Source organism: Mustela putorius, unplaced genomic scaffold (genome assembly GCF_011764305.1).
Source record: "Mustela putorius furo isolate JIRA1106 unplaced genomic scaffold, ASM1176430v1.1 tig00000765_pilon_pilon_pilon, whole genome shotgun sequence".
NCBI lineage: Eukaryota > Metazoa > Chordata > Mammalia > Carnivora > Mustelidae > Mustela > Mustela putorius.
The window spans coordinates 2,348,304-2,372,599 of NW_025421470.1; the positions used below are offsets into that span (position 1 = coordinate 2,348,304).

The 24,296-nt window shown below is 63.9% G+C and overlaps 1 protein-coding gene across 1 annotated transcript; it reads right to left on the reverse strand.

Moving 5' to 3' along the window:
- Positions 1-2,428: 2,428 nt before the first annotated feature.
- On the reverse strand, positions 2,429-24,083 carry PDXK (pyridoxal kinase). The gene is made up of 11 exons (XM_045084371.1): positions 23,852-24,083; positions 13,278-13,332; positions 9,260-9,364; positions 8,726-8,809; positions 7,746-7,792; positions 6,988-7,073; positions 6,059-6,104; positions 5,013-5,124; positions 4,413-4,549; positions 2,910-2,976; positions 2,429-2,631 (listed from the first exon to the last, which is right to left on the reverse strand). Exons 1-11 carry the CDS (start codon positions 23,936-23,938, stop codon positions 2,519-2,521), a joined length of 939 nt encoding a protein of 312 aa, XP_044940306.1. The 5' UTR covers positions 23,939-24,083; the 3' UTR covers positions 2,429-2,518.
- Positions 24,084-24,296: the final 213 nt, after the last annotated feature.

Below are 24,296 nucleotides of genomic sequence, written 5' to 3' on the forward strand. Positions count from 1 at the left end.
TTACAAAACACGTTTCAACAAGTTTAAGAAAAAGACAACAAAGCATCATTTTTACCACCGCTGACATGTATTACAAAAATAATGCAGATTAACACGATCACCTCAGCAGGACTTGGCAATGACCTGAAAATGTTTTTTAAAAAAAGGGTATTTTGTAATTAATCTTTAAGGTCTACAGAAGCTTTGAAAAACTACTGAAATCTGTAATCTGGTCCTAAGCAGGCGATTTAAGACCAATACATCTCTCATCTTAAAATATATAATTATTACTTTGCGTGTTACTAAACTATGGAAAGTAGAAACAAAGATTAATTCTAACCTGTATAGAAACACCACCGCTAGCGACCACGTGCACCTCCGGATGGGAAATCGTAAGCGCGACAACCGGAGGCTCTGGGTGCACGGAGGACGGGGCCCAGGATCGTCCGGCTCGGCAGCAGCACGGGACACACACACCCCTTGCTGGGAGCTCAAGGGTTGCACGGTCTCCCATGGGAGCTGATGGAACCAGACGCCGTTTCTACAGGAGCCCTGCGCTCTGCAGAGGCTCTCCGGACACCCGGTTCCTGCTGCTGGGTGCCGAGGGCATAAGACACCACCTCTCCCAGTGCTCGGGGGTTCAGAGTCAGAGGGACAGAGGAACACGCCCGGGACCCCGCCAGAAAGCTGATGAGGGGGCAGGCGGCTTTGTACATATAGTACCGGTGAAGTCAGTCAGGGGGACACAAAGGCTGAGCCTCTGAAATAAAAGGTGAACAGGCAGATGGACAGTGTTTGCAGGAGGCTCGCCAAGGCCACCGAACAGACCCAGCGAGCCCCTCCAGCCCCCACCGTAGCGGTGTGGAGGCTTTTCTGCCATGGCACTGCAGGGACACACACACTCAGGATGCTTCCCAGCTTACCCTCGCTCTCGGTATTAAAAAAGAGGGGAAAAAATCTTCCTTTGCTGGCTGGTGGCGTGGCCGTCTCCCCAGCTCTCCTTGGCAGTGACAGGCGGCCAGGCTCTACCCCAGGGCTAAGCGGAGCCCGGTCCTCAGAACCAGGACACAGAACAGGGACACATGCCCTGACCTGTGCCCGCCATGGGAGGCGCGAACCACCGAGCCCGTGCACAGCTGCTGGGCACTGGTGCGCGAGTGAGGACACTCAGGGCGTGAAGGACAGGGAAAAAGAAAAGCGGATAGAACACGGAGGCCGGCTTTCGTTTTGGGGCGTCCTCACTGCAGTGGAGAACACTGCCCCGAGGGGGTGGCAGTGGTTCTGGAGGTCACGGCGAACTGCCGCAGCGGGGGGTGTGGGCCGCAGGACAGGACCTGCCTGTGGGACATGGGCAAGGGGGCTCCCCAGGGCGGGCCTGCCATCGGTCCCCACCCCCCGATCCTGCAGGCTGTGGGCTCCCAGGAGAGGAGGACCTCTGCACCCCCACACATAGGGACGGGGGCTCGGGGGCCAAGTATACGGGACGGGCACACCTCCCTGCTCGCAGCCACACCTGGGAGTCCTCAAAATTCTGGGCCAAGTGGGGCCAGACAGGCCACCCCGGCAGCGGACAACCAGCCTGGTGCCCAGGCCTAGGCTGTGGCCTCCGTAGTGGCTACTGGGAGCCGCTCCTCTGGCACTGTGCCCCAGTCCCTCCCTGGGGTCCAACACCCTCCCCTGCGAGGGCTGGGCCCAGCCGCAGCTGGCTCTTCGACCCGCCTCTTGCTTCCCAGCTTCCAGGAGGCAGAGGAGGCACAGGCAAGCAGGGAGGGGCAGGTGTCCCCCTCAGCCCTCCTGTACCCACCTCTGCCCTGGCCCCGTGTGCGACACACCTGTTCCCTGCAACGGGGGCAAACTGTATACTCGACCTGCCGTGTCACTGACTAGGGAACACAACGTGCTAGTGCTCCCACAAGCTGTCCCCAACCCACAGGACCTTTCCTCGTCTCCGTCCTGTCAACCAGCAGGTCCCTGGTCCTATGGATGGGCACGACATGTGCAGGCCACCTGAATGTTCAGGGTCCTGGAACGGTGCCCCCCAGCGGTACTGCACAGTGCCCGTGCGTGCCGGGCCAGCTGGTGTTCAACTGTCCCCATGGGACAACCTTCCCCGGCGACCTCCCCAACAGCGAAGGGACAACCAAGACGTCTGAAGTGGGAGCAGAGAGGGTCGGTCGGAAAGACAACACAGAGATTTAGCAAGACCCTTCCAGGCGCAAATGGTTAAAACCCAAGGGTTCTTCGGGGACACATACAGCCTGGGCTTCCACAGCCCTAGGCTCCTTGGGTCGGGACACATGGCGCCCAGAGCCAGGAGAGCCATGGGGAGCGACATTCCCCAAATTACAGATTTCTGTGATTGCTTTGTTACTCCTGAAAAGCACGACCAGCACGTTTTCACAATTAAGACTGGTGGATACTGGACACTCATGAAAGAAAAAGACCAAGCTTCAGTCACAGCTCTAAGGCAGACGCTACATGTTCACGGGACAAGGGAGACACCACACGCTGTGCATCGGAGGGGGACGGCTCAGGGGCCTCACAGCACCGTGGCCTGGACCACGATCTCTGGGTTCTCGATGTCTTTTTTGCTCTGGACCATCCTCAATTCCAGCTGCGCCGGGCTGGGCTTCAGCCCTCCCACTGCCTGGGCTGCAGGACAAAGCGTCCGTGACAGGGACAGAGCAGAAGCTACCCTGATGTCCCCCCACACCCCACCCGAGCCCTGACAGCCCGTGTCGCCCCGTGGAGCTCCCATCCCGAGCTCGCACCCCACAGGCAGGTCCCTGCCCGAACAAAGGCCGCGGTGACGGCAGGAGCCTGGTGACCCGCCGCCAACACCAGAGGGCGCAGCTGCTGCCCTTCCCGCCCCCTGCCCCTGCTCTCCGCGCCGGCCGCCTTGCGCGCCTGTGGGCCTGGCCGGGGCATACCTTTTGCACATCTGATCGTTCGCTGCAGGACGTGGTGCATGGCAGACACGGTCTTCTCACAGGCCACCTGTGGGCAACGGGGGTGTGGGACACACACACACACAGCCCGCGGCTCCCCCACTCCCGTGATGCCCGAGCCCGGATGGGGTCTTCCGTGTCCACAAGCGCTGTCTCCACCCCGAGTCCCCAGGGCACCGGCTTTACCATCACACACTCCCCACCCTGGGATGGGTGATCCCTGGGACAAAGATCCCAGGAGAGCTGGGCAAATGCCACAGCACCCAATGAACTACCTCCCTCTGGCTCCTGTACTCTGGGGAAGGGCAGAGCCTTAGGCCCTGTCAATACTTTCTGGCATGCAGTAGGTGCTTAATACTTGTGCTTCCAGAATGAAGCAGGTGTGAAGAACCCACATGGAAAGGAGCCCACCCCCAAAGCTGGCTAAGGTCATCGCTTGCTGGCAGCTCAAAGTCAAAGACTCAGGGCTTAGCGGGAGCTGGGCACATGAGTGGATGCCCTCCTGCCCAATTCCAGGACCCAGGGTGGCGCCGAGCCTGGATTTGGCCTCAGGTGGCCCAGCAGCAAGGCCTCCACTGGGCACTGGCTGGCCAAGGTGCACGTACCAGATGGACCGCCCACGGGGCCAACTGAAACAGCGGGTCTGCGCTCACCCTCGTCCCTGGGTGTGTGGGCGGGGGCACCGGTCAGACACAGCACGCTAGGGCTTCACATCATAGCATCATCCCTGCGCCTTGTAGGCAAGAGGAACTGGGCTCCGCCTAAGCCCCACATTTCAGGACTGGGGCTGACCGGGAAGGTGTGCGCCCCCCAGGGAAGACAGGCCCCTCCCAGCGCCCAGTACAGATCCCGACCTGAAGCTTCCCCATCGTCCGGTGGCCCCCACACAGATGAGGCACTTCCTCTCTCTCAAGCACCCCTCGCTGCTGCCCTCCTGTGCACACTCTGGAGGTGGGGGTCCCGCCGCTGCGCCACAGTAGGCAGACGGGGCCCCAGCGGCCGGGACGACCTCGTGTACACTGGGGCCCGTCCTATCAGGCGAGCAGCAACCACCCCCCTGCCCAGCGGGGCCTGTGCCAAGCAGCTTCACCCCTACACACTCACAACTGTGGACGTTCACACACAGTGTGGGGAGTGGGGGGCGAGACGGACACATAGACAACTCCCAGCGAGAAAGAGCCTCTTTGCAAGTCTGGCTTCGCAGCCCTGTCCCCGGCCCTCCCAGGGGGCTTCCAGCCTCTGGGTCTATCGAGTGGCTGCGGCCATGGTATTTCAGCGCGAGTACTGACTGGCTGCTCTCGGGCGAGAGGCTCCTAGTTACACACTCAGTGAGGCCACAATGACCCCTCCCAGGCCCGGCCTGGCTCAGGCCCCGGACCCCGTCTGGCTCAGCACTGCAGCGTGCTGTACGCGGTCCTGCTGTCGAAGCCCCCACAGCGCTCAGACAATCCCTGCTGGGGGCACGGAGGGGTCTGGGCCGCTGACCTTGAGGTTGCTGGGGTGTTTGTGTGTCCATGCCAGGAGCATGGCGGCAAAGAGGTCCCCGGTGCCCACAAAGACCGCGTCGACCTTGTGCATCTCCATGCGGATGCGCTCTGTCACCACGGAGCCGTCGGGGTTCCCTGGAGGAGAAGAGAGCGGCCCATGGGCTCGCAGACCTTGGGTCAGCAGAGGACCAGCCCCTCGGGTCTGGGAACTGGCCGTCCCCCCTGCCCACTCCTCGCCTGCCAGCGTCCCCTCTCAGGGGCTCACTGGGGCAGACGCCCTGTCCCAAGGAAGGTGGTGGTTACTGGAACCCCCAGCAGCATGGCGGGCACGGGGGGAGCGCGGCTCCTGCGATGGGACACGGGCGGAGCCCGCGGCCAGGGAGCAAGGAGAGTGTCTACGGCCACGGGGACGTGAACTTACTGAAACGGGGGTGTGTGGGGGCGCAGGGGTACGCCCTCCCACAGACACGGAGGGAGCGGCGAGGAGGCCGTGTGCTCTCTGCGGCGGCGAGAGTGAGCCGCAGGGAACCCAAACCCAGGCGCATTCGCACGGTCAGTGAGGGACCCATGAGGCCCCACAGGCCCCCCCAGGACTCACGAATCCTCTGGCTCCCCAGCGCGATCAGGTAGTCACTGCCCCTCGGGGACGGCAGGTTGGAGCTGGTGATGACCACCGTGTCCGGGCCCATGGCGTGCAGCTCGTCCATGACCTGCCAGGGCACAGGGGCGCGTCAGCACAGGTCTCGGGATGAAACACCCAGTGGGTGAACCGGCGGGTCGCGCTCATCTCAGGAAAGGGGGCTCGTCCCCCGGGGGCAGGGGCAGCACGGCTGAGCTGCAGGGACGCCCACCTGCTACGGGTCACTGCAGACCCGGACGGGCTGGGCTCTGTTGTAGGTCCCAGATGTGCCCCCCACCCCCGTGTCAGCGGGCCCCGGATGCGCGCGCCAACACCGTGTGAGGAGTCTCCCGGTGCACACACAGACCCCCGTGCACTCAGACATGACCGTGCCGCATGCATGTGCACACACGGACGCCCCATGTCCGGCCATGCGCACCCTCCTGCTGGCCTCTGCCAACCCCGCCGACGCACACGGGTCCCGGCTCAGGGTGCACAGCGAGCCCACAGGAGACGCTGGGATAGCCGTGCACCACACTGTCTCTCCAGGACAGATGTGCGGACCCCCGGCCTTGGCCTTGGCAGGTCCCAGTCTCCTGCTCTGCAAACTGCGTCGGCGTGGACGCAGCCGAGCACGAGGCTGCCGGCATGGGACTGGCTGCAGTGTGTGGCATCTTTGGTGGGGACAGTGCCATCGAGACAGAGGATGCGCCCACCCCCACAATCACACCCAGAGCGCCCGCCATCGCCCTGATCTCCCAGGACCCCAGAGAGGGTGACTGATCTCAGCCCCTGTGTCTGCGGCTCTATTTGGGCCGCCCCAGGACCCCTGCAGGACCCCCTTGAGCAGAGCCAGCCACGGGGTCGCCCAGGCCCAGACCCACACTGCAACTGCCGTGCCCAACACAAGGGCCGCAGCCCCTGCAGGCCCCCAGGGTGCCCATCGCTCTCGTCCCCAGGGCACTCGGCTGTCCCCTCCCCACCATGCCCGTGCCCCGTCCCAAGCCAGCCTCGGGAGGTCTTACCGACAAGGCTTCTTCCTGACTGTGAATCTTTCTGCCACTCAGTAACCTGCGAACAGGTGGGCACAGGTGACACCCTGCTTCTCTGGGTCCTGCCGGAAACGCCCCCAGAGCTGCGGGGCTGGGTAACGCCTCCCAGCCTGCAGCAGCTCGCGCCTGCTGGCCATCACAGACCCGGCCGCCGCGGCGACGTGGCCAAGGACCCGCTGAGAGTAAAACTTAACCCCCAGGGACAGCTGCACAGGCCCCTCAGAGGCCCGTGACTGTGACCGACGTCCACGGAAAGTCAAAACGCGGACTGCAAAGGGCAGGTGATTGACACAGCGCCCTCACAGGGACAGGTGGGCCAGGTCGCGCACCCCAGCCCCCGAGCCTCTACCTCCCACTCCTTCAAAGGCAGCCTCACAGACGGGGGAATCCACCAAGCCACACTGTGGCACCGACGAGCGCACGCAGACACCCCACGGCACCAGACCCTGCTCGTTGCCCCCCAGACTGGCTCTTCATCAGGGGCCCCACGATCCGAGAGACGGTCGGAAGCTCACTACCGCGAGGGCCCAACCAGCTCCTTTTAATCCCACCCAGAGACTGGGACGTGGGCTTCCGAGCACCCGGGCGGGTCCCCTTCATCAGCTGGCGAGGGGGGGTCTCTGCCCGGGGCCTGTGTCAGCCCCACGGGCCCTCAGCTCCTCCCCTCTCCTGCTGCTTAGGAGCTCGGCTGGGGTCAGCATGATCCCAGGACATGCGGTGAAATGACCGCCCACTCCCATTGGGCTGCGGCGCCCCGGGGGTGAACGGCCCATCCCCCCGCCCTGGCCAGATCTCTGCTCTGCTCTGAGGCCGGGCCGTCCGAGGAGTGGGGGAGGCTTGGCGGCCGGCCCGGCCAGCCCCACGGGGCGGTGTGAAAGCCTCAGTGGCTCCGGGTTACTCACTCAGCCTCGAACTGGTTGGGGGTTATGATGTCTGCGAGTGGCACGACCTTCTCCTTGTAAACCGGAAGGAGGTCCTCGGGCACGTACTGAAGGGGCGGGCGACAAGGCACAGGCTGATGCACCCAGGAGGGAGCGGGACCAGAGCATGTTTGCAGAGGGGCCCCCGGTCCTGGTGGGGGCCCACGACAGGGGTGCACAACGGGCTGACCCCTGCCGCCCCTCCCAGCCCAGGAGTCTCGGGGGCCACAGGCGGATTCTTGCCCGCGGGAATCCGCCTTCCTCCCTGGATGGCACCCCCGCCCCTACCCCCGCCACCGCTCTACATGACACTGAGGGTCGGAAGCCACGGCTGGTCTGCTGTCACACGGTTGGGGGAAGGTATAAAAAGTAGTACTAAGAACACGTATGACACACGGAAGTTATAGGAAATTCAAATTCCAGTGTCCACATGTGAGCTTCTGCTGGGAGATGGCCGTGTCTGTTCCTTTGCAAAATGTGGCTTTTTCTTGAAAATTTTACTTTTAAGTCATCTCTACACCCCACATGGGGCTCGAACTCACGACCCTGAGATCAAGGGCCGTACACGCCCCCAGCTGAGCCTGCCGGAGGCCAGCGGCTTTCTCACGCGGCGGGGACGTAGCCGCAGATATCTGCTCTCTAGTCCTTCACGGGAAACCCCGTCCGCCCACCCCTGCTTCGGGCAGGACGACTCGGCCGCGTGCAGGGCCCGGGGTGGCCCCAGGCGTGCGAGGACTAACCATGGAGCCTTGGCCGTTCCATTCGTCGCCCATCACCGGGTCGCACACTGTGGAGACACAGAGGGCATCCGTCAGCAGAACAGCTTACCCGGAGGATGAGGGCCCTCACGTTCCCGTCCGTGTGCAATTTCACGTATGCAGCCGACAGCCCGGAGCGCACGGCCTCCTTCCTTCGCTCGCCCTGTCACCGGGCACCGTGTGTTTGGTCGTCCCAGACGAACGCGTGCTCGGGTTTGTCTGACCCTCACTGTGCCTTTCCCGAGACGGGACGTGGAGCAGCACCCCACTCGTCTGAACCCGCATGCCGGGAAGGCCCCGTCTCCGTGACGGAACTGACAAGACGAGAAAGGTGTCGCACGGTGTGGGCCCCCCAAACCCGGCTCCTGCTCCCCTGGACACGTCCCCACGTCAGGGCACTGGATGCCCTCCCAGATACAGGAAGTGTCCCACACATGGCAGGACCCTGCAGAGCCTGGGCTGTGCTTGTCTGAATGCCAGGGCGGGAGAGCGGCCCAGATCGTCCACGTCCCTTGCAGCAGAGGCCTCTGGTTGGCGGACACCCTAGGAGCTGGTGTGGCGGCCTGGGGCTAGGGACTGGCCGGCTGGCATGTGCCTCAGCCTCGCCCCATGTCCACCCTCACGAGACAGACCCACCGGGACACCCATACCCTCTGCTGTCCTCTCTAGGCCTGACAGTGGCTACATGCACCCCAACCACGTCCGGCCCCTCCAGCCCTCACGCGCGGACAGATTAGTGCCCATCTGTCACCCACTTCCCACAACTGTCCCCACACAGACGAAGACGTTCTGAACCCTTTCCAGAGCCCCGAAGGCACGCGCCCTGCACGCCCAGCAGGTTCCGAGCTTACAGGCCGGGGGAGGTGGACAGGAAAGGAGGGGCGCCAGGAGGAGGCCGAGCCCCCGTCCAAGGGCCGCAGGTGCGTCCCGCGGGTTAGAGGAGGTGCCGGCCCAGCACGTACCGTACACCAGCTTGGAGTTCTGCTTCTTCAGCTCCCGCACAATGTCCACCACCGAGGCCAGGAAAGACTTGTCCCTCGTGTAACCTTTGGGAGGGAAACCCGGGCCACGCAGAACAGAAGGGTCACGTCAACCGCCCGGGACCGAGGCAACAGAGCACCCTCAAAACCGTTCTGCTTCACGGAACGGCAAGCGGGGCTCAGACCAACAAGTGTCCCAACGTCTGCGGTCCCTAAGGGGACACCGGGCATTTCCCCGAAGAAAAGCCAAGGGCTACATGAATGGAACAGGCCAAGAGTGAGAGGTGGACAGGAACACGCCCCTGTCGCGTTTCCCGAGTTCGAGAATAAGCACGTTGCGCCTAATGACGCCGGTAAATGGAAACAGGTCCTTCACCGTAAACTTGACTAAGGAACCAATGCGGGGCTGGGGGGCAGGACGTGACAGACCTGGCGTCTGCACCCCGCCCTCCCCAACACCCTGCGGTCCTGCTGCGGGGGACCGGCAGTCACCAGGACGGCGGACCGGGGACTCACCTGTGAGCACGTAGTCATACTTGTTCACGCCGTTCAGCTGCAGACCCTCGTAGAGCTCGTGGAGCTCATCAGAGTTCAGCACTTGACCCTTCCAGTGTGCGTAGCCTGTGGGGACAGAGCGACATTCAGCCCTTTTACTGAGTCGCGGGAGGTCCCCTAGCAAACTGCCAGGTCTGGGGATGGTCTCGGGGGGCCCCAAGCATACTGTGGCTATCCTTAACCCCTAGGAATGTCTCTCCAACCTTTGAGCTCCCAAAGCCTCCCTCCTCCAAAGCACATCACCCTCTCTCCCCCCAGTGGGGTCTCTGAGACTGGCAGCACCAGCAGCCTTGCGGGGGTGGGGCGGTGTGTGCCATCTGAAATGCAGATTCTCAGGCCTGGGCCCCGCCAGTGAGCCCGTGTTTGCGGGGAGGCTGGCACTCGGTTTAGGAAGGCCCCGGCTGATCCTTACCCACAGCAAACGTGAGAAACCTGGACCCAGAGGAGGAGCCACCAAAGCAGGCCCCAGGAGCCCCATCTGGCCTCCAGGCTGAGTGAGTTTTTGTGTTTTCACGTGGTTGGGGGAGAAAAAATAATTTAGACTTGTGAGAATTTCGTGAAACTCCGCTTTCAGTGTGTGTTTGTAAACCTCCAGTTCTGCCGGGCCTCCGAGCCCCATCCCTTACACGCGGTCTCCGGCTGCTTTCACGGGGTGAGGGCACCGAAGGGGCCAAGCCTGGTTACTCATCCCCGTGCCAGCCCTACTCCCCAAAACCTGCTCACCCAGGACCGAGCTTCCCTGGCCTCAAGCCATGGCCAGTTCTTTTCCTTTTTTTTAAGATTTTATGTATTTGACAGAAAGCGAGCACACAAGCAGGGGGAGGGGCAGAGGCAGAGGGAGAAGCAGGCTCCCCGCTGAGCAGGGAGCCCAGTGCAGGGCTGGACCCCAGGACCTCAAGATAACCACCTGAGCTGAAGGCAGACGCTTCACCGATGGAAACCCAGGCGCCCCCGGGAGCACCACTCGGAAGAGCCGTGCCCCGTAAACCCATGCCCATCAACAAACGGACACAGGAGGCAAGTGCGGTCCGCCCCCACCGGGATGGACTGTCACCAACCACACACAGGAGTGATGCACAGGCACACACGACCACGAGGGCGAGCCTGGAAGACATGCAGCTCAGCAGAAGACGCCACTTAAGGTCGGCTGTCATGTGATCGTTTCTCTGGAATCTTCAGAGCCGCAGATGGAGGTGAGCAGTCCAGCGCCCAGGAGGAGGGCCAGGGGGAGGTTGGGGAGCTGCTGTGCTGCGGGTTCCAGCGGGGCAGGGAAGACGCCCCCCCCGTGGGTGTGCGGGCAACCTGCAGTGCCACGCTTGACCACGTGAACCCGCTTGACGGCACAGAAATATGCTAAGAAAGAGGCTGTTTACAAACACTGGGGTTTGTGCCTGGGAGAGTGGGCGGGTGGCAGCTTGCGGCGTACGTGGGGACAGAGCCGCTGGCAGCGCCTCTCCACCGGCCCGACCCTGGGACACAAGCAGTGTGGGCGGCCGTGTTCACAGGCCTCGGCAGTGACCAGGAGCTCTCTGGGGCCCCATGTGTGAGCCACAGACCTGCTTGTCGAGCAGGGAGCCGACGGCACGGGGTGATGTCCCGGCCGGTCATGCACGGGGCGAGCCGAGCACCGAGTGCACAGTAGGACTGACAGTGGAGAGGGCACCACAGCGAGGCCCGCCGGACAGCAGGAGCAGCGCGGTGCTGGGCTAGGACACTTGTGGACGGGGATGGGTGGTGCGGTGACTCCCCCGGGACACAGTACCTGCTCGCCGGGAGTGCCTTGGTTCTCCTTACAGAGAAGCAACGGGGAGCCTGAGGGGTGTGGTAGGTGAAGCATGGTTGTGGTCGTGGTTGCGGCTCAGATCATGATCTCAAGGTCGTGAGATCGAGTCCCGCGTTGGGCTCTGTGCTCAGTGGGGGGTCTGCTTGGGATTCTCTCCCTCCCTCTGCCTCTGCTCACTCTCAACTTTTAATAAAATCTTCTTTAAAAAAATTTTAAAAAATTTAAATAAAAAGGTAAAATGGGAGCACCCAGGGGGTTCGGTCAGTTGAGAATCCAACTCTTGATTGCAGCTCAGGTCATGGTCTGGGTTGGGAGCTCGGACTCCGGGCTGGGCTCTGTGCGCAGCAGGGAGTCTGCTTGTCACTCGCTCTGCCCCTCCCCTGCTCATGTTCTCCCTCACATGCATACATAAAATCTTCAAAAAAATAAGGAGCGCCTGGATGCTCTGTGGGTTGAGCCTCTGCCTTCAGCTTGGGCCATGATCCCAGGGTCCTGGGATCGAGTCCCACATCGGGCTCTCTGTTTGGCAGGGAGCCTGCTTCCCCCTCTCTCTCTGCCTGCCTCTCTGCCTGCTTGTGATCTCTGCCGAATAAATAAATAAAATCTTAAAAAAAAAACAAACAAGATCCTCTCTCCTCGCCTGCTGCCCCGCCCCCGACTCTGCACACACCCCGTCATCGTCTTTTAACGAAGAGAGAGAGAGAGAGAGAAGGGGAGGGTACAAAGGACCCGCAATATTTCCGGGTTCGAAGCCTCGGGCTGAACCCCTGGGACTTGGGATCCAGCTGCAGAGACCACCCTGTCGAGTCCAAGCTGGGGGTGCTTCGGGTCCCTGCTGCCCGGGAGCTGCCCGACAGGTCCCCTCACCAGGCGGGTCTGCCCAGCACCTGGAGGCCGGAGTGGGGGCCCTGCCACAAGCCCCTGCACCTGCGGGTCCACGCACTCGGGGTCTGTCTTTCACCCCCCTTCTTGGGCGGGGCAGAGGCCCCTCGTGATGGTCAGTCCAGCCCCGAGGAGGTTCTGGGAGCCCACGAGGCAGCGCGCTACCGAAGGCCCCAGAAACCCCTCCCGCACCCGGGGACCTGGGCAGAAGCGGCGGAGTCTTGGCTTCTACCGAACTGAGGCTAATTATGGTGCCGTGCGATGTTCAGCAACGAATTTAATTCCAGCACCGAGTGGCTCAGCCAGTCTGGCTCCTTTAGACAGAAAGGCAGGTGGTTAAACAGCCAGGAGAGCCTGTGGGACCCGGGGAAGTTATTTCACAGCACTCGGAATGCGCGGCAAAGCGAGTTAGGGAAGGGCTTTCTGCGAGAACTTTCTTCTGAGTCCCAAACATCTTCCCCTCCGTCCACAGCTCACGGCACCCCGTCCCTTTTGCGAGAAACTCCACCAGGAGCGGCACAGCCCATCTTTCCTGGCGTGTGGGCCGGGCTGAGGCACCCACCCGCATACCGGTAGGCACTCTGCCAGCCTGAATCTAGAAGGTTCTTGCTGCAGGTTCCATCTGGGTTCAGAGTCACTGCAGGAGGGGCGATGCTGGGATGTTTCCAGGAGGGCAGTGGCCTCACGCCCCCGCCTCTACGGCACCGTGGGGTCACACGGCAGGTGGCCCCTGGGGCCATGGGGTCAGCCGATGAAGGAGCGGGCTCAGGAACCTTGTCCCCACGACCCGGGGCCTCTCCAAGGGCGGTGTCCCTCACGTGTCCTTGCGTTAGCAGTTCTGTTTCAAAGCCTCTGTGCACAGGAGTCGCTGTGCCCCCTGCGCTCAGACAGGTGGCACCACACGAGTTCCCAAGGTGCTGATTTCAAACAGAGAAAATCTGGATCCGCTCCATACCCCCCAGGGGCACGTGCATACATGGGGTCCTGCTCAGGGCCTGCGGTGGCATCCAGAAGAGGGCTCGGCCCTGCAGCTAGAACAGGTCTCCATCTCACAGAGGAGACCGGGGTGCCAGGAGGCTCCCCCAACCTGCCCTGGGGCAGTCAGCTTCAAGCAGCCAGGCCAAGACTCAAATGTGGCACCTGCACCCAAGGCCAGGCTACACCCCAGCCCCCTGCACCCCGCATGTGCTGGGTGGCCCCCCCACTCCAGCTCCTGACCGTCAGGCGAGGGGTGGGGTCCCCAGATTTCTCATGGCCCTTTCCTGTGTCCCCCTCTCCCCACTTTCGGTGACTCTCAGGCCAACAGCGCCTTACCTGTGTGGTTGGAAAATTGGACGGAGTTCAGCGCATCAACCTCGAATCCCAAAACCTACAAGACAAAAAAGGACCGGCTGTGAGAGAGCCAGGGTGCTGGGAGCAGGCAGGAGGCTCCCTGGAGCTGGGTTCAACACGTGGACTTGGGGGCCATGTGTGTTGGCCAGGGGCCGCAGCCAGGAGTACGCGGGGCACCACCACTTGGAGCGCTCAGTCTCTGGAAATCCTGCAGAGTAAAAATGCCCGAAAAGTGCGCGACAGCGTGGCGTCCGTCTCCAGACGCGGCAAGAGGGCTGTGAGGTCCTCTTTGTTTCAGGGATGTGGATTTGAGGTCACCGCGCCTCTCGGGGGGAAGTGCCCAGGGCTCCCCACTGCACAGCACAGCTGGCTGCTCCGTCCCCAGGAGCCCAGCTCTCACGGGCAGGGCCACCCGCTGCGAGGGGGCACCTCGGGGCCAGGGGCTGGCCGCGTGCCCACGACACAGGGGGCAGGTTACCGCACACAGGCTCCAGGTGCCACGGAGTGAGAAAGGAAGTTTGTACAAAGCAAAAGCTCCTTCTTCAACCAAGGGGAAGAAAGGTCACGTCCAAAACGGCCTAGATGCCTCCCCAAGCCACTGTGGGGCTGGCGAAGCGGCCAGGCCAGGGCGATCTTCCCTGGGGCTCACGCTTCCCGTTTCTGCGCATGCAACAGGCAGGCACGGACTCGCTCAGGGAACAAGACGCAGGCACGAGCCACACTGTCCTCTGTGGGGCCCGTCCCACAGCCCACAGCCCACAGCCATCAGCGCGGGTGGGTGTCGGGACATGGCTCGGCCCAGCCCTTGGCCGTCGTGTCCTATGCCGGCCCCGTGACCTCCTGCGCCTGACCTTCTGGCTGACCGTGGCTGGCATCGCTGCTGAAGACCCCGGCCCAGGGCCCTGCTGCACGGACCCCGACCGCTCTCGGGGCAGCCCTGCGTCCCTCCTTGTCCCTCCGCAGAGCCAGCTCCTGAGGAAGTCTTGCCCGGTGCGGCACAAAGGCCTCTGGGGCTCGCGGTGAGGGTAAAGCCCCGAGGTGAGGCCCCGACACCCAGGACGGAACCGAAGCCTAACGAGCGTGAGTAGCGCACCAGGGCCCGGCCGTGACCTCCAGACCCGTGGGAACCAGGCAGGCCCCCAGCGGGACCTGGGGTGGGGCCCCGGGTCCATCGGCACGGGGAGCCTCGCTCGGGTCTTCCTTCTCCCCCAACCCCGGTGTGAATGATGCGGCGGGGAGGGGTGTCAGGCTCACACTCGGGCTCCAACCACAACCTGTCTGGGGGCCACTTCATGCCCAAACAGGCTCACAGCCAGCCCTGACCTTGGAGCCACGTGACCCCACGTCAGGACAGCTGTTTAATTCGGATTCTGCTTCTGTTCAGAGCGGGCCAGGGCCCTGGCGCCAGCACTGTGGGAGGACCCACAGCCGGGACAGGGAAGGACCTCACCGGGCCAGAGCAGGAAAACCACGCCCCCCTCCGCGGGGACGAGTGAGGCACAAGCGTCTTGCCTGGAAACCCAGAGGCACGCGCTTACCCAGCAGCGGCACCTGTCTCCCCGTCTCTGCCTGCTTCCCGTCACCCCCGCCGGGTCCTGCCCGGGCCAACAACGTGACCTCTCCAAGTCTCTGTATCACCCTTTCCTGGGGAAGCACAGCCTTCCTCGACCCTCTCTGTCCCTGCGCACAGCTCCCTCGGGGGTGGCACAACGCCTGACCCAGCGGCCGGTACCTGCCTGCACGAGGCCACGGAGGGGCGGGGCCTGTCAGCCTGGGAGGATCCTGCTCCCCCCCAGCAGTGCTCCCGGCTACATCACACCCACCCCCCTGCGGCCCCAGGGCTCCTCCGCCAAGCCGGCCCCCAGCCCTCCAGAACCCAGTGCAGCACCCCCCCTGCCCCCTCCCACCCTGGCTGGGTCTCAGTTCACGTTTAGGGCCGAGGGCGCCCATAGACTGCCGGAGTCCCCGACCACACAAGCCACACACAGGCAGAGGGACCCCGGGGAGGCACCAAGAGAAGGGCCAAGGCAGCCACCCTGAGGGAATGTGTGCCATCCAAGCCCCCTGACCCCAGCGGCTGATGGTGGGGACGGAGGTAACCCCTGGGAAGGCGGCCCGGGAACGTTAACACCCCCGTGAACTGAGTGCGCGGGTTTGTCGGGTTCACGGGCCCGCTGACCTTTGGATTTTCTCCCTCTCCAACCCCAGAAAAACAAGAACAAAGGAGCCTTTTATGACACTGGTCCACAAGGACAGGACGGGGGACCCAGTGGGTGAGAGATTTCCACAAATCTGGAGACGCACAGATACTCCACGGGGACCTCAGCTCCCGCAGAGGGCCGCATGGGGTGGGTGGGCGTCCCGTGGGATGCGGCGGCCGAGGAGACAGCGGGGCGGTGCACAGATGAAGGAGACAGACTGGAGGGTCTGGGGGAGACACACGGAGAGGAGACCCCACGGGCTGCGGGTGGCCAGTCTCTGGCCGTCCCCTCTCTCTCCTACACACCAGGGACTTCCCGGCCTCTTCCCCTACTCACCCAACACCGCCCGCTCGCCTCCAGGCCTCCCCCGAACCTTCAGAGACGGGCTGCACTGCTCTGGTGCTCTGGAGCGGCCTCGGGCAGCCGCGGGGGCGAGGGGACGTCTGGGTGCTGCTCCCATTCCCGCTGCCCGGGAAGGATCTACGGTCAAGCTCCCCCTGTGCTCGCCCACCGAGCCACACACCTGTGACCTGGGTCTACCGCGCGCCTCTCTGAAATATGTAAGCATTTGAGCGGGTGTTACCAGAACTCGAAGAAAGAAAATATGACCCAGGGGCCCCGTGAAACTCCACAGTTGACACTGGCCCTTGGCCAGAGTGCCCGCTCGACAAGCAGCCTCCCGGCCTGCCGGCGCGGCTTCAGATCCCACAGAATTCTCATCACGGCGACAGACACAGCTCTGAACTGGCCACGACACAAATCCCGAGAACCTGCCAACTACCCGCTCACTGCTGCCGGCTGTGCAGATAATTAATCCCCTGAAGCCAAAACACGATGGGAGAATGAAGTCCCTACTTCACGCTTCAGGACCAGGGCCTGCTTTTCCACGTCAAGAGTAGCACCAGACACGGCTTCTTACTCAGTGCACATGCTGTGCCCAGGGCATGTACCACTGCAGGTATGCCACTGCGCAGGCGCGGGCAGACCACGGAGCAAGGACAGTCCAGGGGGCGTGCACCCATGCAGAGCCCGTCCTCACAGGCTCCTGGAGGCCGGCGCCCCTCTTGGCTTCCCGCGCAGCTGCTTAGGGAAGGTGGCAGGTGTGGCCGCGCTCGGAAGGCAGGTTTCCCGCACTTTCTGAGAGCAGGCGGCCCTTGGATACTGGGTGGAAGCCGGTGCAGCCGAAAGCGAGGGGCACCCTATGCTTCCCACAAGCTCGTGCAGCTCAATGAGGCTCAGACAAGTGGCCTGCACGAGGGCCAGTGGTTTTTCCGGGAAACATCCTCCGCGGGTTTCCAGAGTTAGCGGAAACAGGCCCCCATGGAAGCCGTCTGTGAAAGGGAAGCGGTGACCGTGAGGTCAGGACAGCGGGGGACAGTGGTCCCCGGTTAACACCTAGTAAATCCTCTCACTCAGGTCCCCACTCCGGGGCTGGACCTCACTGCACCTGCCACCTCTCCTGCAGCCCCTGCGGAGCCAGATACGGGTCGATACTTGGTCCAGGAATCCGGGCCGTGTCTGGACACCCTGGGAGCCCCTGGGTCCCCCCACCCCCTGGCCACGCTCCCCACCTGCTCTGTGTGCGGCCCACACCCAAATTCCAGCCCTGGACAAACTTCACGTGAGTCTTGTTTGGTGGGAGGAGTCCTTTGTGCCCCATGGGCTCTGCGGAGGGACAGGACCAACCCCCCACTGCTCCGGGACAGCCCTGCCTGTGTGCGTGTTCTGTGCGAGTCACATGGTTCCAATGCCTGAGAGCCCACGGCCCCTGGGGACACCCAGCACAGGTGCATGTGAGTGCAGGTGGCACCTCGGACGGGGGTCTGTGGCCCCAGCGAGGTCACCCAGGTAAGGCCAGCCGCCTCGGGGCAGGTGCTGAGCAGAGCAGCTGTGTGAGGCCGTCTGGTGTGGGACTGTTGCAAAGGCCGGAGTGACAGAACCCACAGGAGTTACATGAGTAACGAATGTAACACCCGCCCAACCGCAGCCCTCCCTATGACTTCACGGCCTCTCACCACGAGCGCCACTCCCTGGCCTAGTGGCTGGACTAGGGCAGGATCCCACATAACGCAGGCCACAGCGGCCACACCTCTTCCACCCACACAGACCGTGTGCGGTCACCATGGCAACGGGCACACGCACTGGAACCAGCCGCCACCCCTCACTTTTTATAACCTCTACCAGCACACCAGCAGCACGCAATCAAAAGATGCAAAAGACCCTTTGAGAAAGAGAAAGAGAAAGCCTGGCCACAGGAGAGGGACCCCCGCACCCCCAGAGTCCCCTCCTCCCAGCACTGCCCAGCTGGTGGCCACCAGCCCCCATGGGAGGCCAGAAGCCCTGGCCTTCCCGCGTCCACCATCCCGTGTGCCTCGGGACGACGGCTGGCGTGGCCAAAGCCCACGGCCTGGGCTCCACCAGCAAACCCGCCCCCATCTCAGAAAAACCCTGGGGGCCTCGGCCAAGCAGACCCCACAACAAAGCCCGCTCCCTCATCACGCAGCTGCAGAAAGCTGGCGGCTCCTGGACCACAGAACCACGGCCACGCTGCGGTGGCAAGCATCTCAGGCTCAAGCAAGCCACTGAGGTTCTCGGCCAGCCCCAACTGGAGGCATTTCTGGAGAGGTGCCAGGGCTGGGCACCCGCAGAAGGGCCCCTCCACCTGCCAGAGGCTGGGGGTGCGGCCGTGTGCATGGAAGCAGCCCATGTCCTGCTTAGAGAAGGCCGAGGGGCTCTCCCCTCCCATGCCTCCAGTGAGCTCTCCATGTGCAGGGGTGGGGGGGCGGGACATCTGCAGTGACTCCTCGGGGGAGGGGGCTTTCAGATGCTCCGTCGCGGCCATGCAGCCACCAGCAGTGAGCAAGGACAGCTGGGGTGCCCGCAGGACACCAAGCCCCACGTCCTGACCCGCACAGGGGCCACGCTGTGCCCAGATGCAGAGCCGGGGCCCTTCCTGAGGGCGGCTGCACATCGGGGGGGCCCTGGGCGGGTGACGCACGCTCTCCGCGGCCGGAGCCCCCTCTGTGCTGCAGCTTCAACCCACTCTGCTGACAGCCAACAAGACACGGTCATTAACGCAGCAGCTCGTGGGCGGGGGTGCGGAGCACTCCCAGCCGCGGAAGAGGGAGGCTCTGGAAAATTCCAGCGCGGCTCCCCCACCCTGCCCAGACCACCCCGGTCCCTCTGCGGGAGGTGGTCATTGTCTTCAAGAATCCTCTCTACGGCTTGTTTTGCAAGATCTGTTGCCGCTGCTGCAGGAAGTCAGAAATAGGAAAGAAGGGAGGCCAGAGTGTCACGTGACCACGGGCCCCCGTCGGGGTCGGCCTTGGGACTGAGAGCCCGGGCCCGGCCCACACCCTGGGACTACTGGGCCTGGCGGTTCGGCTCGACCCTGGTCCACTGTCCTCCGACAGGCGCTCCTGCTGGAAACCGCCCTGCAGCCGGCCCTCAGTCCCGTGGCCATCCCTGCCCATGTGCGTGCACCCCTCCGCCTCGGCCATCACAGCCCTGGACCCCCGAGACCCCTGCCCTGCTCCCAGCACACCCCGCGCCCCGATTTCCGGGCTCCCCGCGCTCGCGGCCAGGACCATGGCCCCCTGCCAGGCCCCGCACACCGTCCCTGTGCCAGCGGTTGGCTTCTGCTGGGGGCCGGGCTGCGCTACAAATCCCCAGGTCGGGGGGCCTCACCCTGAGTTCCCAGCAGCACCCTGGGTCTGGACGGGGAATAGGGCAGCTGCTCTGGGAGGGCAGCAGGAGAGGCACTGCCCCCTGGCCAGCCACGGGATGCTATATGAGGCTGTCTCCTTGCCTCCTGAAACCCCGTCACTGGTTCTGTTCCTCGGTGTCACTTGTCCACACCGCTGTGTGCTCACAACCGGCTGGTTCTAGGTCGGCGTCCCGCATCAGCGTACCCCGGGGACGACCAAGCCCACGAGCCACAAAGCCCACGGCCCCTGCGTCATGTAAGCTCCTGTGCACGGACGTACCCGCCCTGCCCAGACGGCGTGGACCGCGCTACCCCAGACCCCATGAGGCCCGGTCACTCAAACAGAAGCCAGAGCCCCACTCGGAGCACAGCACACACGCACGCCCACTACTCATCACACACACGCGCGCACACGCCCACACACTCATCACATGTGGGCACACGCACACATGCACACAGACACGGTGAGGAAAAGATCAGAAAATGGGACCAATTGCGTTCTGGCTTCCTCCATAACAAACAAAGAGGGGGAACAGAAACCTCAGTCCCAAACCGAGAAGCCGGTTAGGGGATCAAGAAATTGAGCAATTCTGGACCTTCCTGGAGGAACCGCAAAGTGACTCAGGCTGCCGACACACACACATTCCGATCAGCCGGGACCTGCGGAGGCTGGGGAGGCTGGGAAACGGGAATCACCACAGGAGGCAGGGTGTGAAGCACGCAGGGCTATGTGTCCTGGGGCACGAGGAAACATTCCAGAACATGCCTGGACCTGCTCCAGACCCAGCACGCCGCCTCCGAGGAAGTGGATGTCCATGCCGGGCAGGAGGCTGCTGCGCTCCCTCATGTCAGCGGTCTGGCACCGCTGGCCACTCCGCGCATCACCGGGAACAACGTCAGGGCGAAAACCCCGTCTTTTTAAGGATGACCTTCTTCCGGAATCTTCCAAGTGCGGTTCTGCTGCAGAAGGCCCTTCTAGCCTCGGGATGCTTGGGAAAAGAACGGAAAGATCTGCCTCTCAGCAAGGTCCCATGGAGGCTCCAGGGGATCCTGAAGGTGAAACGCTGTCCCCACACCGTCACGAAGACCCAGACATGGGATTCAATGGGCATGAGGCGAAGGCGCACCTCAGATACTCTGAGCTACTGGAGGGGACGCTCCAAGGCTGCGCCTCTCCGCTGTGAGCCCGCAGCGACATCGCCACCGCAGCACAGAGGTCATCCCCGACCAAGGCACGGAAGGCCCCTCCCCCGGAGCCCCCGGAGCCCTCCGCAGGCGTGCCGTCCCGCCACCACCAGGACTTCAGCTTCTGGCCCCCAGCAGGGTGAGAGAATCTCTGTGGTTTTAATGCCGCCATCTGCAGCGCTGGAGAGAGTGGCCCCAGGACACTGACACGACCCCAACCCCCACAGGTCTGCTGTACCCTCACCGCTATAGCCCAGGAGCAGGTGGTGTGGCTACCTGGGGGGTTCTGGGCGCTCCCCTCTCCCCGGGGGGTGCCGCTGACACACAGGGAGCCGGCTCAGAGGGACGGCACCTCCCGGCTCGGGGGAGCTTCCAGTGTCCAATTCCCGAGAGGAGGCCGTCCCACTGGCCTCTGGTGCCAGAGGCTCGCTTCATCTCCTGTCCCCCATCCCCCCCACCGCTCTCTCCGGGCCCCAGGATCGAAGGCCGGAGCAGCAGGAAGGCCGAGCCATGCACAGAGAGGCGTCCCCCAAGCCCTAGACTTGTCAGCCGCCTCTCCACCACCAGGGCCACGCGGGCCGCGAGCCCGCCCTTCCTGTCCTCTCTCTGCAAACATGGCATCACCCGCCCGACCCTCTCATTTCTCTGTTGCTGGTCTCTAGAACATACTTTGGACTCAGCCCAAAAGCCAAACTCAAAACCAGGGTCAAGGTTCTGCTCCTCTCTCTTTGGTCTGACCCCTTTCTCTGCCCAGGGAGGGTGGCTGCTCACGGGCCGTGCCTGAGGTGGCAGCGGTGTGCTTTGGGGTTAGGGTTAGGGTTAGGGTGGGAAAGGCTCGGCCCGCGGTACCCAGTCCCTGAGCCTGAGATCCCGAGACAAAGGGACAGCGGGCCAGTCCCCACAGGGGCTTCTCCAGAGCCCGGCTTCTGCTGCCCCTCCTAAGTTCTCTTCCCACACTCAGCTGCGTGCACAAGCATGCCTTTGTCTAGCTCTACGGATCGATGACCCTGAGAATGTACCCCGCACTGAGCACAACTCTGGGTGCTCAGGGATGCCTCCCCCCCGACCCCCTGCTGGAAAGTGCAAGTGTGGGGGCCCCAAGCCTATCCCAGGCCCTGTCCAGCCCAGCCCATCCTGTGCTGAGGCTACTCTGAGGTCAGTCAGCGGCCATCCCCACCCTCTCCCTACTTGGCTCTGCTCCAGCAGTAACCAGACTGGGGGGGGGGGTGAGGGGGGGGTAGCAAAACGCCCGTAAGGGTTTGATCCTCCCAGAGCTAAGGAACACAGGCCAAAGCAAGCACTTGCAGGCCGACAGGAAATCGCAGTGTGCGTGCAGTGAACTAAGAAACTTCTGGAAATTGTTCTTTTTATGGGCCGAACGTGTTCCCCAAATTCCTATGCTGAAACCCTGGTCTTCAGCAATTCAGAATGTAACTGTGTCTGGAGACAGAATCTTTAAAGCGGTACTTAAAGCAGAACGGGGTCATCAGGGTCGCGGCAGTGCACTCTGACCCACGTCCCCAGGTGAGGAGACAGACGCGCACAGAGGAACCAGGTGACCCCACCATCCACATGCAGACGCCGCTCGGGGATGGCAGCCGTGGTGAAACCTCCAGAACTGAGGCCACAGACGCCACAGCTTGAGCCGCCCGAACACACGGACACTGCCCTGTCTGGGGTCCAGCTCAGCGGGGAGCATGTTTGGAGGACCACCATCCCTGGCGTTCCCCTCCTCAGCCCTCTCCATCTCCCAATACTGTATCTTATTTCGGTAATCAGCAGGAAGAGGAGGAAATTAGGGCAAAAGACACACACAGGTAAGAACTGAAAAGCCAACCCACATCCCCTCCTGGTAGAGGTCGCGGCCTCCAGGAGATGGCGCAGGCAAACTTGTGTGCCAACCCTGTCCGGTCCTCCTGCATGCGCCCCGGGCACGCTGGCCCACCTCATTCAGTAGCCAGCACCTCCAAGGGATGTTCACATGCCCCAACTCTTCGGGCCCTAAAACCACCCAGGAGCAGGCATTCATGCCCATTCTACAGATGAAGCAACTGAGCTCAGAGTGGAAGAGCGCCTCCTGCCTTCGGAGACCCCAGCCATACGCCTCCTGGGCCTCACCACCCTAGAAGGAAGTGCTGGGATGGGTCATCTCAGAAGCAGAGCCCCTCCAGCCCCCCGGCAGGTGGGAAGGAGGTAACAGGACCACCACGCTCGCCCCAGCCTATGTCCCACGGCCCCGGCACACGGGCGAGGATGCCGGGCAGGAGAGAAACCCCAGGTAAGAACCGCAGCTCTGACCCTAAGAGGCGCCTCGCTGTGGAAGTTCAGAACACAGGCCTGGAAGGAATAAGGGCGCCATTATGGGGGTGCCCAGGTGAGCCGAGGAGGGGAACGGTTTGCCCGGTGCAGGGAGAAACAAGGGAGTGTGTGTGGCTGGACAGTGAGGAGGGACTAGGCACAGGGCACAGGGAAGCCAGCAGGGGCCCCGCACACCTCTGCCAAGGGCAGCTCCCACGACTCCTTGGCCAAGAAGAGAGAGGACTGCTCCTCTGACAGGGACAGCAGGCTGACGCTGTTCTCAAGAGCCCTTCCTGGTCCCGCCTTTGGGGGGGGGGGCTGCTGCACAGACCCTGCACCTTTGTCCCAAGCACAGGACCACCCCAGGGAGTGTGTCCACACCATCCACCCAGAAGCAGAGCTCCCCCTTCTCCAAGGACTGAGGGGCACGCAGGGGCCCAGCCACACTTGCTTCTTGCCCTGGGGTTGCGGGCCAGGGACAAGAGGCCAAGGCGGGCAGTCCAGGAGAGCCACGACCTTGCTGTGACCACCCAGCACTCCTGCTGGGCAAACAGGCAGGGGCGTGCCCCTACCCTGGTACTGCCTCTGGGCTGGCATGAAACCCCACGGCATCCAGGCCTCCTCCTGCCCCTCGCCTGGCCACCCACCCTTGGGGCTGCAGCACGAAGCAGTGGGCTCCTGGCCTGGGAGACCCCCCAAGGACAAGCCCGAGCGGCGGGAGTAAGCCCAGCAGGAAGTCGAGGCTCTACAACATTTGAGAAGCGGCTTCGGAAGCCCAAGGGCAGGGGCCCGGTTCTGCGTCCGGGTCTCCGGGGCGCCGACACCTGCCGGGAGGCCTTCGCAGCCCCGCCCGCCGCCCCGGACCACGTCCCGGAAGAGTCCCCGGAGGTGGGACCCACCGCGGCCGGCGGGAGCCGGACTCCACCGGCTGGCTCGGCGTCCCCGGCGGGTGCGCGGCCAGCCCCCGCCCTCCCCGCGTCCCGCGCCCCCGCCCGGGGCAGGGTCAGGAGGCCGCCCCCCCCCCCGCCCCGTCCCCGGGGAGCCGCAGCCGGCTGGGGCGCGGGCGGCCACTGCGCCACGGCTCCCGCGGGGCCCGACGCTGGGCGGAGGAGCGCGGGCCGGGCGGCCGGGCCAAGGTCGGGGGCTCGGGGTCCGGCGGCGCCTACCTGCAGCGGGAACGTGGCCGCCCGGTTGCCCACGTAGCCGCGGACGACGTGGCTCTGGATGGAGAGCACCCGGCACTCCGCCTCCATGCCGGGCCCGCCGCGGCCGCGCGCGTGTCCGCCGCCCGCGGGGCTCGGCTCGGCTCGGGGCAGGCGCTGGACTCGGGGCAGGCGCTCGGCTCGGCGCGGGCCGCCTCCGTGACCTCAGCGCGGCCGGGAGGCGCGGGTCCCGCTCGGCGCGGGGGCGGGCGGGGCGGGGCTTCCTCGGTCCCCGCCCCCGCCGTGCGCCCGCCCCGCCCCGCCCCCTGCGCGCGCCCCTCCTCCCCGCGCGCCCGCCCGCCCCCGCCCCACCCCCCCTGCGCCGCGCCCGGGCGCCGACCTCCCCGCCACCACGCCGCCCCTCGGGGAAGCCCCGGCCGGCGCCCGCCCTGCTCTCCCGGGGCGCCCG